Genomic DNA, 15,285 nt, shown 5'->3' with positions numbered 1-15,285 from the left:
GATTAATAGTTACATAACAATGATAACATGGCATTTGCCTTCTACAGAAGGTCGATATGTGGACCAAATGCCATTGAAGTTGACGTTGTGCCAATTTGGAAGTTGCTTTTTAAAGAGGTAAGCTGGAGTGTAGTGTTTAGAAAATGAACATCCTGATACTGTAAGCAATGTTTTACTGTATATTAGATTGTGCACGTGGTATTATACAGGCAGTAATCATTGTACTTGTAGGAGACGGCAGACATGCTTTGCTTGTGCACTAAAGAAGGGAAAGCAGAGTTCTCCCAGCACGATGCAGAAACTAGAACTAATATAATAAAGGTTTAAGGAAAAGATCCACAAAGCTCCGGACTCATAACATCGTGTTATCAAAATCAGTAACGGGCGTTACGTTCCCTGAAGGTAACGCCAATCCACAGAGCTAATTCCATTAATAAACAATGGCCATTAGTGATCTCACTAGCATAGGCTTAGAGCCATGTTAAATTAGCACTTCCTGGCGTTAGCTAAACATGACTCACGTTACATCTGTCTTACCTAACTGGGGCCTAAGGACAGGGAGAGTATGTGTAAAGCGCCAACATATTCCACAGTGCAGTAAAATGGGGGTACAGAGTTATGTAAATGGCAAAAACAGAATGACGTAGCAAACAAGCGCAAAGAGATACAGCACAGGTACAGACATAGCATATCTCCCAGGTGTCACAGGTACAGACGTAGCATATCTCCCAGGTATCACAGGTACAGATGTAGCATATCTCCCAGGTGTCACAGGTACAGATGTAGCATATCTCCCAGGTGTCACAGGTACAGAAGTAGCAGATCTCCCAGGTGTCACAGGTACAGATGTAGCATATCTCCCAGGTGTCACAGGTACAGATGTAGCATATCTCCCAGGTGTCACAGGTACAGACGTAGCATATCTCCCAGGTGTCACAGGTATAGACGTAGCAGATCTCCCAGGTATCACAGGTACAGATGTAGCATATCTCCCAGGTGTCACAGGTACAGATGTAGCATATCTCCCAGGTGTCACAGGTACAGATGTAGCATATCTCCCAGGTGTCACAGGTACAGATGTAGCATATCTCCCAGGTGTCACAGGTACAGATGTAACATATCTCCCAGGTATCACAAGTACAGATGTAGCATATCCCCCAGGTGTCACAGGTACAGATGTAGCATATCTCCCAGGTGTCATAGGTACAGACGTAGCATATCTCGCAGGTGTCACAGGTACAGATGTAGCATATCTCCCAGGTATCACAGGTACAGATGTAGCATATCTCCCAGGTGTCACAGGTACAGATGTAGCATATCTCCCAGGTGTCACAGGTACAGACGTAGCATATCTCGCAGGTGTCACAGGTACAGATGTAGCATATCTCCCAGGTGTCACAGGTACAGATGTAGCATATCTCCCAGGTGTCACAGGTACAGATGTAGCATATCTCCCAGGTGTCACAGGTACAGACGTAGCATATCTCGCAGGTGTCACAGGTACAGACGTAGCATATCTCGCAGGTGTCACAGGTACAGATGTAGCATATCTCCCAGGTGTCACAGGTACAGACGTAGCATATCTCGCAGGTGTCACAGGTACAGATGTAGCATATCTCCCAGGTGTCACAGGTACAGATGTAGCATATCTCCCAGGTGTCACAGGTACAGACGTAGCATATCTCGCAGGTGTCACAGGTACAGATGTAGCATATCTCCCAGGTGTCACAGGTACAGATGTAGCATATCTCCCAGGTGTCACAGGTACAGATGTAGCATATCTCCCAGGTGTCACAGGTACAGATGTAGCATATCTCCCAGGTGTCACAGGTACAGATGTAGCATATCTCCCAGGTGTCACAGGTACAGATGTAGCATATCTCCCAGGTGTCACAGGTACAGATGTAGCATATCTCCCAGGTGTCACAGGTACAGATGTAGCATATCTCCCAGGTGTCACAGGTACAGATGTAGCATATCTCCCAGGTGTCAAAGGTACAGATGTAACATATCTCCCAGGTATCACAGGTACAGATGTAGCATATCTCCCAGGTGTCACAGGTACAGATGTAGCATATCTCCCAGGTGTCACAGGTACAGATGTAGCATATCTCCCAGGTGTCACAGGTACAGATGTAGCATATCTCCCAGGTGTCACAGGTACAGATGTAACATATCTCCCAGGTATCACAAGTACAGATGTAGCATATCCCCCAGGTGTCACAGGTACAGATGTAGCATATCTCCCAGGTGTCACAGGTACAGACGTAGCATTTCTCGCAGGTGTCACAGGTACAGATGTAGCATATCTCCCAGGTATCACAGGTACAGATGTAGCATATCTCCCAGGTGTCACAGGTACAGATGTAGCATATCTCCCAGGTGTCACAGGTACAGACGTAGCATATCTCGCAGGTGTCACAGGTACAGATGTAGCATATCTCCCAGGTGTCACAGGTACAGAAGTAGCATATCTCCCAGGTGTCACAGGTGCACTTCTTTTTGTGCACAGATCTCTCCCCGAGCTGTTTGAAGGTGAGTTTGAGGGAATATATACAGCACTTGGGACTTTAGAAATTCTCTCTTTCTCTCCAGCAAATCCATATTTCAGGGTCTGGAGGGGAAAAATCTAAGTAACTCATCGTTATCTATAACGAAGCTCTGTGGATACGCGTTATCACATGGAACGCCTATTTGGGCATATCAGTAGCACTAACACCCCTTATAGTAACGCAAGGACCATCACGGCTGAAAATAGCACTTAACCCTGCGTTAGTCAACTTTGAAGATAGCTGTTAGCATTTAACGATGCATTAACATAAGATAACGCCTCATTTACTCAATAACAAAGCTTTCTGGATCTGAGCCCAAGTGAAGCATAATTACCTTTATAAATGTTCTTGCATGATCGCTTTTTTCCCCACTAATTGTCATTTATTTTCTTTTACATTTAGGTTTTAAATCCCTTTTATGCTTTCGAAGCCTGCAGCCTGGCTCTGTGGTTTGCTGTTGGTTTCATTGAATATTCCATCGCTGTAATTCTAATGACGCTTATTTCCATAATCTTTACCGTGCACGACCTGAGAAAGGTGTGTATTTCCCATAATAAACACATGACGGTTTATGAACAGATCATGACAAAATAGACAATGCTGTTGGTCACATAAAAATTAGTTGATGCAAATAATGTTAATATTACAGATATAAAAGAAATACCTGAAAGTATACCTTTTATGTAATGAAGCTTTTATGTTAAAATACTACGGCGCAGATTCACGGAAGCGCGCTAAGCGTTAGCATACCTAAGTCCTATTCTTTGAACGGAGTTAAGATCTACTAAAGTTTAGCAACTGATAGTGAATCTGCTGTTTTTGTCTTGGCCAATTCTCAGTTTGGGACATTTTATAGATATTATTCACTGTATGTTGAACTCATCTATCAATGTAATTCCTTAATTTAATGACACCAATTTCATTACACAATCACACAAAGGTTTGTTATGTCATCTTATTCTCGCTGAAATAAATGTAACGGTGACACTTTAATAACTCTAAAGGAATCCGTAAAGCTTCACAATCTGGTTGAGTCCAATAACAGCATCAAAGTCGCCGTACGCCAAAAAAATGGAGGTAAGTGAAGTTATTTATCTATTCTGTAATGCCAAGTAGTATGTTTCTAGGCATAACGTGACTCTTGTACCATAACAACAATGAAACCACAAATCCTTATTTAATATATCATGTATATATGGTCCATATATATGATCCATATGGTCACCATGGTCACAACCTAAATCGTTTCTATGATATTCATGACTACCGTATAATGTAAACAAAGGTCTCCAGTTTATTGAAGGAAACGTGGAAATGTTAGTTTGTTTCTCGACCCTCTCATAGATTTTAATGTACATCCTCAAAGTCCTGTGAAATGAGATGGGAGCTTCTTCCAAATATTTCTCCCTTTCCTATATCCTTGGGGAGAGCATAGTAACGAAGTCGTGCTACTCCATGATTCCTGCCTCACGGCTTCAGTAAATGTGCTTCTTTACGGCCCATCAAGTGAATGGTTTGAGGGTGTCTTGCGGCATGGAAGATGTCTTAATGAGTAACACTGCATATCGCCCTTTGGTCCTTTCACTTGGAGGTGTCTTCCAGCTACGAAGGTGTCTCATGGAATGGCACTTCTTAGTAAATAATATGGCCCTTAATCTGCTCCGTAAAGCTGCCGTTAAAAAACAAACAAAAAGTAATTTAATATATGCATCAATTCAATCTGCACACTGACAAGTAATTAGCAGAGCTGCCGATCCATCCATTGTCCTGTAATCGATCACTTTGTCTGGGTTATTTAATTCAGTTATTGCTGCAAAACAGTACCCACGATGCAAAGTTCTGTATGGAGATCATGTGACAAGGCAGGCACTAGATACAATTGGTGCACTGCTAGAGAGTGGGCAGGGCTCAAGAGCCAGAGCCTGTCTCAGAAGAGGAAGGGGGTGTGACTTTGTAAATGCTTTTTATAGAAACAAAAATGCTTGCTACATTACAGTACATTTAAAATGAACTCCCATTGTATCTATATTAAAAATGTCTTTGAAAATTGTTTTTAAAAAAAATGCTACAAGTATTTTCTTATAGTACAAAACTGATTTATTTTAAAAAATACACGTCAGATATTGCTTGGTCTGCAGCTTTAAACATCTCTGACCTCACGAGACATATTTCCTAAGCAGTGTTCTCCCATAAAACACCTTCCAGCTCCATAATACATCTAACGGCCCATTCTGGAATATACTAGACAATTTCCCGAGAGACGTAATTACCAGAAATGGACACATCTATTAATTGAAGGTTACATAGTTACATAGTTACATAGTTACATAGTAGATGAGCATGAAAAAGACATATGTCCATCAAGTTCAACCTATGCTAACTTTAGATGACAGATATTTATCCTATAATGTATTATAAGGTAATTTATTGAAGCCTATAAAGGTAAGGTAGCCCACTTTTTTGGTCCCCATGGGGACCTTGTTCAGTGATGACGTAAATGGCCTATAAGATCTCTTCCTACACTGGAAGGTCACTTAAGGAATAGCACCACTTAGTAATTATATGCGCCGACGCCCATTGCTGGACTTTCAGATATTCATTGGCGATCTTCAGCTTTTTTCTTTGTATTATACTTTTGCATATTTTAGGAAGTAGAAAAAAATAGTTACCTAGCGGCACCAATAAAATAACTTACATGTGCATCAGAAACAACTTAAACCATCAGTGATATAACAGATAAATGATACCAGTGTTGAAAGTCCTTGATTAGGTGTCCATAGTAAATGAGTATCAAAGTCCAAAGTCACTTGGATCCAATTGAAGATGGATTGATGGATCTCAGCAGATGAAAGAGAAAGGGAAACAAAAATACATAGTGTAATACTGTAAGGCCAAATAACAAAGGCTGGGGAATAAGAGGGAATGGTGAGTTCCCTAATAAAGGTGTCGGCAAAAAGGTGAGGACAAAAAATGCATTTATTAAAAACAATGATGATTAAAAACAGCTCCTCTCCTCACGGTGGTACACAAAAATTGAAATCCTACTTACTAGACCTAAGCAGGACGGTTGTTAACGCTGATTTGTATCACCTGCATTCATTCGTTATTGTTTGACCTTTATATTTTCTCATAGAAAGCAAAGAGATGGAATCCCGCTGTCTGGTCCCAGGAGATGTAATCGTGCTTACAGGAAGGAGGCTCTTCTTACCATGCGATGCCATACTGATCAGTGGGGGATGCATTGTGAATGAGAGCAGTCTCACAGGTACATTACCCAAGGGGGCTGTTTATTGGCATTTTTATTAACATGTTTTCTAATACCATCAGTCAGAACAACATCTTAACATGCAAAGTGCAAAACATCCAGTAGAAAGTAACAGTAAAAATAAATATAAGTTTATGCAATGCATAAATATGCAAATGTCACTGTTTCTGTAATATAGCATAATGATTCTCGTATTTTTTAATATGAAAATGTAGCCAAAGTCATTTAAGTTTAATAATTTATGTATATAGTGCTTGGCCTACATTGAAAAAACCTCTACTTGTGTTTTCAAACGAACGTATTTTCTTTAGGTGAAAGTATCCCTGTCTCTAAGACACCTCTACCTCATGTTAATCACACCATGCCGTGGAAAGAACACAGTGGGGAGGACTTCAAGAGACACATCCTTTTTTGTGGAACAGAGGTCCTTCAAACCAAGTCCCCTCCCAGCCACGGTCACGTCAAAGCTGTTGTTCTGAGAACTGGTTGGTTCTTTTCTTTCATTACATGTTTTGTCAATGCAAATAATACTGTTCTTTTATATCACACGCAGGATACTTTGTACGGATATTAAGGCTAATAAGCAACTTTCAGCATTGTTGCATGTACAGAGGACCTCTCTCTCATGTAGATCACTGATAGTCCATCCTCTATTTTCTACATCAATAACTGTCACTTTGAGATTTCCGATGGTAAAGAATGGTACACACAGATCAAGTTGCACCAGGCCTCTAAGTGCTGTGCTGTAAAACTCTTATATGGTACATACGGTGGTAGTAGTAACATATATACTGTAAGTGTAAAACCAAGTCACAAGCAGTCAGCCATTTTAAATCGTCGTTACTGTAACTGTTGTTTTAGCATTTAACATATCAATATATGCAAAATATTCTATATATATTATATTTTCTAATTTATAACAAATATCAGTTTGACAGTTTATCAAACTGAGGGAATAATTCAGCTGTAATTCAAAATGTCCAACAACCTGGAAGTAGTTTATAGAGATTCTGGTAAAAAAAAATGTATTTAAAGTAATATTTCGCCAAATGTCTGGCTAATTTTGAAAAGACCTATGTAATCTGGATGGGGGAAAAAAGAACAAACAAGTGGGTCAATCTGGAACCCAATCTGGAACCCAATCGGGAACCCAATCTGGAACCCACTCTGGAGCAGCACATGTAATATTTGTGAACCGTACCATGCAATGAATGGATGAAACCAACGTCTCTACTTCTTAAAAACTGATGCCTCTATGTATTGCTACATTTACAGGTTTCAATACTTCTAAAGGTGATATGGTCAGATCTATACTCTACCCAAAGCCCATGAATTTCAAGTTGTACAGAGATGCCTTCCGGTTCCTCACGGTGCTAGCAACAGTTGCTCTTATTGGAACAGTCTACACTGTGGCTGTTTTTGTCATAAAAGGGGTAAGAGAATTGAATATGTGGAGGATTATTTACCGAGAGAATAGGACCCCCCCTCTGCTGCTAATTAAGGATGGGTACTGGGTACTGAGTATTGGGCACTGGGTACTGAGTATTGGGCACTGGGTACTGAGTATTGGGCACTGGGTACTGAGTATTGGGCACTGGGTACTGAGTATTGGGCACTGGGTACTGAGTATTGGGCACTGGGTACTGGTCACTGGGCACTGGGTACTGAGTATTGGGCACTGGGTACTGAGTATTGGGCACTGGGTACTGAGTATTGGGCACTGGGTACTGGGCAATGGGTACTGGGCACTGGATACTGGGCAATGGGTACTGGGCACTGAGACTGGGCACTTAGCACTGGTCACTAGGTAATGGGTACTGGGCACTGAGACTGGGCACTTAGCACTGGTCACTAGGTAATGGGTATTGGGCACTGGCATTTTGGTTTTGAGTCTAAACGTTTTTGGCATTTTGGGGTTAGTTTTGCTGGAATTTGATTGGTTTTAGTTTGGGGTTAGTTTTGCTGGAATTTGATTGGTTTTAGTTTGGGGTTAGTTTTGCTGGAATTTGATTGGTTTTAGTTGGGGTTTGTAATATCAAGTGATGGAAAAAAACGTTTAAAAAAATAATACTAGTATAATGATTTTTATTTAACATTTTTTAATCATTGTGCAAAAGTTTGCACGTTTTTAATTTATAAACTCAAATGTTTTCCCAGTTTATAAAATAAATCAGAGGAAAGGTCTTTCTTGGGTTTTGGCCCCTGGACCTGTGGACCTTCTCGTCCTTACTGCTTATATAATCTCATTTGTTGTGGGGATATTACTGAGCTCATAGTTCCTAGTTTTCTTGTATTGTGTGGGGTATAGAATATGATGCACATAAAATCAATATATACGTATAAATTATCACTAGATTATTGTATATGATATTTCAGATATTTTCACAATTCTAGGGCTGACCACTGTGTGGATCTATTCACAGTTATATCTCAAATAAAACAGGTTCTACAAGACAGTTCTAGATTTATCAGATACATCATATACTTTCACTTGGATTTCTGCTTTATAATACACTAGCTGAGAGACCCGGCGTTGCCCGGGATGTAATGTTCCCGTTCCTCTCTCTCCTCCCCCCTCTCTCTGTTTGTCCCCCATTCACATCAATCCAGTCCCCCCCCTCCCTCCCTCCTTTACAGCTTCATGTAGCGTGTGTGCGTCAGTCACTGTGTGTTTGCTCGCGCGTCAGTGAGTCTGAGGCAGAAACACAAACACACACAGACTGACTGACGCACACACAGTCAGTGTGTGCCTCAGTCAGTGTGTGCGTGCGTCAGTCAGGCTTTGTGTGCGCGTCAGTCAGTGTGTGCGTGCGTGCGGCAGTCAGTCAGTGTGTGCGCGCGGGGCGTCAAAGGCAGGGGGGGGCGTCAAAGGGAGGGGGGGGGCGTCAAAGGGAGGGGGGGGGCGTCAAAGGGAGGGGGGGGGGCGTCAAAGGGAGGGGGGGGCGTCAAAGGGAGGGGGGGGCGTCAAAGGGAGGGGGGGGGCGTCAAAGGGAGGGGGGGGCGTCAAAGGGAGGGGGGGGGCGTCAAAGGGAGGGGGGGGGGCGTCAAAGGGAGGGGGGGGGCGTAAGGGAGGGGGGGCGTCAAAGGGAGGGGGGGGCGTCAAAGGGAGGGGGGGGGGCGTCAAAGGGAGGGGGGGCGTCAAAGGGAGGGGGGGGGCGTCAAAGGGAGGGGGGGCGTCAAAGGGAGGGGGGGGCGTCAAAGGGAGGGGGGGGCGTCAAAGGGAGGGGGGGGGCGTCAAAGGGAGGGGGGGGCGTCAAAGGGAGGGGGGGGCGTCAAAGGGAGGGGGGGGCGTCAAAGGGAGGGGGGGGCGTCAAAGGGAGGGGGGGGCGTCAAAGGGAGGGGGGGGGGCGTCAAAGGGAGGGGGGGGGGCGTCAAAGGGAGGGGGGGGGGCGTCAAAGGGAGAGGGGGGGGGGCGTCAAAGGGAGAGGGGGGGGGCGTCAAAGGGAGAGGGGGGCGGTCAAAGGGAGGGGGGGGGCGTCAAAGGGAGGGGGGGGCGTCAAAGGGAGGGGGGGCGTCAAAGGGAGGGGGGGGGGGCGTCAAAGGGAGGGGGGGGCGCCTCAAAGGCATGGATTCCTCCCCCTGCATTTCCTGCAGTGGACAGGAGGGGGGGGGCAGTGGACAGGAGGGGGGGGGGCAGTGGACAGGAGGGGGGGGGCAGTGGACAGGAGGGGGGGGGCAGTGGACAGGAGGGGGGGGCAGTGGACAGGAGGGAGGGGGCAGTGGACAGGAGGGGGGGGGCAGTGGACAGGAGGGGGGGGGCAGTGGACAGGAGGGGGGGGGCAGTGGACAGGAGGGGGGGGGCAGTGGACAGGAGGGGGGGGGCAGTGGACAGGAGGGGGGGGGCAGTGGACAGGAGGGGGGGCAGTGGACAGGAGGGGGGGGGCAGTGGACAGGAGGGGGGGGCAGTGGACAGGAGGGGGGGGGCAGTGGACAGGAGGGGGGGGCAGTGGACAGGAGGGGGGGGCAGTGGACAGGAGGGGGGGGGCAGTGGACAGGAGGGGGGGGCAGTGGACAGGAGGGGGGGGGCAGTGGACAGGAGGGAGGGGGCAGTGGACAGGAGGGGGGGGGCAGTGGACAGGAGGGGGGGCAGTGGACAGGAGGGGGGACAGGAGGGGGGACGCAGTGGACAGGAGGGGGGGACGCAGTGGACAGGAGGGGGGGGCAGTGGACAGGAGGGGGGGCAGTGGACAGGAGGGGGGGGGCAGTGGACAGGAGGGGGGGGCAGTGGACAGGAGGGGGGGGCAGTGGACAGGAGGGGGGGCAGTGGACAGGAGGGGGGGCAGTGGACAGGAGGGGGGGGCAGTGGACAGGAGGGGGGGGCAGTGGACAGGAGGGGGGACAGGAGGGGGGACGCAGTGGACAGGAGGGGGGACGCAGTGGACAGGAGGGGGGGGCAGTGGACAGGAGGGGGGGGCAGTGGATAGGAGGGGGGGGCAGTGGACAGTGACACACACACACACACACACACACACACACACACACACACACACACACACACACACACACACACACACACACACACACACACACACACACACACACACACACACACACACACACACACACACCTCAGTTGATGCGCCCTTTCTTTAGTTCCGTTTGGCGCCGGAGGTGGGGAGCGACACCTACCTGTACTTCCGGGCGCCGCCACCGTCTGACTCGGCGCCGCGAGGGAGGAAGGGGGTCCGCCATCTTACGCGCCGCGTGGCAGCTGCGGGAAGCGAGGTGATTTGGAGCGGGGAGAGGTGATTTGGAGCGGGGAGAGGTGATGCCGCTGGGGAGGGGGAAGAGGTGATGCCGCTGGGGAGGGGGAAGAGGTGATGCCGCTGGGGAGGGGGAAGAGGTGATGCCGCTGGGGAGGGGGAAGAGGTGATGCCGCTGGGGAGGGGGAAGAGGTGATGCCGCTGGGGAGGGGGAAGAGGTGATGCCGCTGGTGAGGGGGAAGAGGTGATTTGGAGAGGGGAGAGAGGGGAGAGAGGGGAGAGAGGGGAGAGAGGGGAGAGAGGGGTGTGTGTGTGTGTGTGTGTGTGTGTGTGTGTGTGTGTGTGTGTGTGTGTGTGTGTGTGTGTGTGTGTGTGTGTGTGTGTGTGTGTGTGTGTGTGTGTGTGTGTGTGTGTGTGTGTGTGTGTGTGTGTGTGTGTGTGTGTGATTTATTTTTTTGGACCTTTGGCCCGTCACTCCGCCTCAGGCCAATGAGAGGTGTGGGGGGCGGGCCAAGGGGGTGGTGTGAGTGTGTGAGGCCAATGAGAGGTGTGCGGGGGCGGGCGGGCCAAGGGACCAATGAGATTGCCGCTAGGGACACCGGACATCCAGCAGGCATGCATGCATGCATGCAGGCAGGCAGGCAAACATACAGTGCTTTCACTAATATAGTATAAGATGTGCTGATGTCTGGAACCCCCTCACCAGCAGAATGACCGCACACCCCCCTATCTGTGCAATATTACAAACATATGGAACACAATTACATCTGCAATAGAGACAAGAGAATAGTTCCCACAAGGTCGCAAACCTGGCAACATTAACCCTTTATTAATTGTGAATAAAGCGTCTCAGTCAGGCAGACAATTCACTAAAATACTAATGAGTGAAAGTGTGTATAATCCCTATCTTCTCTTAATGCAGAGCCTGTTATTAGGGCGCCCCCCCCCCCCCCCCCCCCCCCCCCCCCCCCCCGGGGCCCCCTCACTGCCTGGCCAGGTTTAGGGAAAGCGTCTCATTTGGTGACATTATTAACTCTTTGGGGAAACATACACTTTACCCTCCAGGAATCGCCTACAGAAGTAGTGATAAAAGCGCTGATTATCATCACCACTGCGGTGCCCCCGGCGCTATCCGCTGCCTTATCCACGGGGATCATGTATGCGCAGCGCAGGCTGAAGAAGAAGGGGATATTCTGCATCAGTCCGCAGAGGATCAATGTGTGCGGGCGGCTGAACGTGATCTGCTTTGACAAGGTCAGGCGCTATTCCCCGAGGTGTTAGCGTCAGGTCTTTATTTCTCAGACAGACAGTCCTATATGTTGACAGTTTTCATTTTTTTTATTTTATTAACTTTATATACATTTCAAGGCCCAAAATGTATTCTTTTGTCATTAAAAATGTCACTGGAAGAAGAAAATCCCGTGGTCTCTAAAACTCTGCACAATAAGCTGACTCTGCCGCGAAATCAGGCGCAAACGGAGAGTAATGTGGCGCTTTATCTCCTGCAGACCGGCACATTAACGGAAGATGGCTTGGACCTGTGGGGCGTCCTCCCAGCCGCGGGGAATGGGTATGTTCTAAGTGGGCATCTTAAGTGGGCACATTAAGTGGGCACCTTAAGTGGGCACATTAAGTGGTCATCTTAAGTGGGCATCTTAAGTGGGCACCTTAAGTGGGCACCTTAAGTGGGCATCTTAAGTGGGCATATTAAGTGGGCATCTTAAGTGGGCATATTTGGTGGAATAATTTCCTTCACTTTGGTAGCACTCTACACATTAGTCTTTAGCGCAACAATGGGTTTCTCTGCTTGAATTAACTTATAAAGCCTTTGCTGCCTGAGGTTTCTGTAAGGAGATTAGCACCAACATCGGACCCTGTGAGAGTTTGGGGTGCAGGAAATAACTGGGGAACATGGGCCCGGAAAACATCCGATCAAAATATAATAAGCACCCAGTAACAGACAGCAACCTATGTCTTCTATAATCTCTATAATCTCTTCCAAACAGCTACCAAGGCAGCAGCATTTATATTGGGGCATAAGTTTAACCTTCAGCCTGACTGTCACAATGAATTTGGTATTTATCTTCTTTCAGAATAGTTTTTTTTTAAATAATAATAATCTGCTTTGAAAGGGACATGTGAGGCTTCCCGGACACCCGGGTTTGTGGGGTTTATATGGAACACCGAGTATTTTAATTTATGGTTTGCCCATGCCATACAGACTTGTGATACCCTATATAAGAGAGCATCCCTGTATATGCGCAACCGCCCAAAGGTGTATGTTATAAGAAAGGGGGGAGGTTTTCACTTCCCAGCTGATTCTCTTGCCCCAGTGGAGCTGTGATGAAGGATAATTCAGAATAACCATGTTTAAATTACATGAATACATTCTGTTTATTATGTTTGCCTCTCAGTTTCCAGAAGGTGCACAAGTTCACTTCTGGCGATGAGTTACCTTGGGGGCCCCTGCTCGGAGCGCTCAGCAGCTGTCACTCATTGGTTGCTATTGATGGGAAACTGCAAGGGGACCCGCTGGACCTGAAGATGTTTGAAGGCACCGGCTGGGTGAGAAGGATCAGTACAAGTTACAATGTAACATTATTATTGCCCAGTGCTCCCACCACTTACTGGGAGCCTGCAAATACTCTTCAAGGGTTTAACAGACATGGAGAAGCATCTAGTCTCATTGTGAGATTGTTTTCTTATTGTCTAGATATAAAGTATTTTTAATCGACGAATAAACAATGTATTTGGGTTAAGTACATTATAAAGATCTTAAAATTATATTTAGGAAAAGCGTCTCATTAAAGTGTTTGTATTATGTGTATTTTCTTCATTAGTTGGGTGATAATTACAGTCGCTTTTACTTTTCCCTTGCAATAAAACTCGTTGCAGGAAGTTAAAGAATCAAACTCAGAAGCCAGTGAAATTGCCGTGTCCAATGTGATTGTAATGCCAGGTCCAGCATGGTCCGGCACGGTGAGTTAGTACAAATACATGTCATTAACCCAAGCACAATTCCAGGTTCATTTTTATGATCCAAGCTACAGATGGACATGTGCCAAACCAGCAGAGACACAAAAAGTGCCACGCACAAGTGTTACTCACAAATTGTAACTCACCAATCATTCTACATTAAAACTGTTTTTATCTAGGTCCCATTGGAAGGAATTACAATTGTCCACCAGTTCCCATTTTCCTCCAGCCTCCAACGCATGTCTGTTATCGCCCAGGTGATTGGAGAAGATAAGCTTGTTGTATATATGAAAGGAGCCCCCGAGATGGTGACTACGTTTTGCAAAGCAGAAACTGGTAAGAGATCTTCAGTAATATACAGATTTGCAGGTACAAAAGCAGCCTAGGAACCCAGGAAACTAATAATGGTGAATGCTGAGGGAAAATGAGATTGGAATTCTATTGCATATAAAATGCAGTGATGCGAAATGAAGACATATTAACCTTTATTTGCATTCAGTGCCCAAAGGACCTGTAAAATCTTGCAAAAAAGAAAAGCGGAGAACCGAGAGAAAGAAGCTTTTATAAATGCTCATATAAAACTGAAGAATTGAAGGGTTAATTCTGAGGGTGCAGCGATCACAGCTAAACCGTGAACCCTAAAAACAAACTTGCATATTCTGCACAATAAAATGCTACTGATATATTTTATATATAAGAATGAAATCAGAAACAAAGAAGAGAATCAAATCATTCGAAAGTGGGAACCTGTATTTGTAAGAAAACAAACGACTTGTTCTATAAATATATATCTATTTGTAACAGTTCCAAAGGGATTTTCAAGCGAGCTTCAGTTGTAACAGTTCCAAAGGGATTTTCAAGCGAGCTTCAGTTTTACACCATGAAAGGGTTCCGCGTCATCGGGCTGGCCCACAAAACTCTCCCAAAAGCAGAGACTAACTTCATAAGGTAGGTTACCTCCTGCTGCTTCTCCTTGCACCACACACACATTATCTGCTCAGAGTAAGTGTGTCTCACATTAAAATAATCTAATGAAGCATGAAACGGTTTAAGAAAATGTCACTGACATGGATAAGACAAATAATGAGTGAAACTAATAACTAATAACAAAACGGTAAGTGAGAAGCAACGAGATTCCCCTTATAAATCTGCCCATATCCTTTGTGCATTTATTGCCCCATTTTGCAGCCATGATATAAATGCAAAGGAATCTAAATGTCAGCATGTAACATTCGGGATTACTGATATTAAAAAGTCACGTAGACCATGCATCTATTAACTTTAATGTAACAGGACCATTTACAATAGTTCTTATGCCCATTGTGAATCAGAAAGTAAAAAGGACAATGTTTAAGAGGAGCAATATATGGAATTAATTAGAGAAGTTACAAAGTGTACCTATAAACAGGGGATCGATCAATGGAAGCATTTATTTTATCTATTTATTTGTGACTTGTTTAAACAACCAACTCTGATTTGACATTAACCTATTAAAATAAATAATCGCACCAAATGCATGAAACTTGTAGAAGTTCCTATCATTGTTACTACTGTATATGATAGTGTAATACAATGAGCCTTTGTGTCTTTCTCTTTAGGGAGGAGGTTGAATCAGATCTGGAATTTCTGGGTTTGCTCATATTGGAGAACAGATTAAAACCCGAAACCAAACCTGTTTTGCAAGAACTGAGTTGTGCTAATATCAGGACTGTTATGATCACAGGTAACCACTTTACACGAACTCAGGAATGCCACTTAACACAAACTCAGGAATGCCACTTAACACAAA

At 45.7% G+C, this 15,285-nt stretch overlaps 1 protein-coding gene across 1 annotated transcript in view; it reads left to right on the top strand.

Annotated features, from left to right (window-relative positions):
* LOC142466204 (putative cation-transporting ATPase 13A4) overlaps window positions 1-15,285 on the top strand; it is a 50,177-nt gene that overhangs the window by 11,987 nt on the left and 22,905 nt on the right. The window contains exons 6-18 of the mRNA XM_075571089.1: window positions 48-117; window positions 2,955-3,089; window positions 3,557-3,629; window positions 5,686-5,817; window positions 6,129-6,302; window positions 7,093-7,250; window positions 11,586-11,774; window positions 12,029-12,090; window positions 12,935-13,085; window positions 13,416-13,499; window positions 13,676-13,832; window positions 14,339-14,444; window positions 15,095-15,219. Of these exons, the coding sequence (XP_075427204.1) occupies window positions 48-117; window positions 2,955-3,089; window positions 3,557-3,629; window positions 5,686-5,817; window positions 6,129-6,302; window positions 7,093-7,250; window positions 11,586-11,774; window positions 12,029-12,090; window positions 12,935-13,085; window positions 13,416-13,499; window positions 13,676-13,832; window positions 14,339-14,444; window positions 15,095-15,219 (1,616 nt within the window). The remainder of the gene's footprint in view (window positions 1-47; window positions 118-2,954; window positions 3,090-3,556; window positions 3,630-5,685; window positions 5,818-6,128; window positions 6,303-7,092; window positions 7,251-11,585; window positions 11,775-12,028; window positions 12,091-12,934; window positions 13,086-13,415; window positions 13,500-13,675; window positions 13,833-14,338; window positions 14,445-15,094; window positions 15,220-15,285) is intronic.

The sequence above is a fragment of the Ascaphus truei genome, chromosome 14 (assembly GCF_040206685.1).
Source record: "Ascaphus truei isolate aAscTru1 chromosome 14, aAscTru1.hap1, whole genome shotgun sequence".
Classification (NCBI taxonomy): Eukaryota; Metazoa; Chordata; class Amphibia; order Anura; family Ascaphidae; genus Ascaphus; species Ascaphus truei.
The sequence above is the reverse complement of the archived record's forward strand: the minus strand, read 5'-3'. Positions and strand labels throughout refer to the sequence as shown.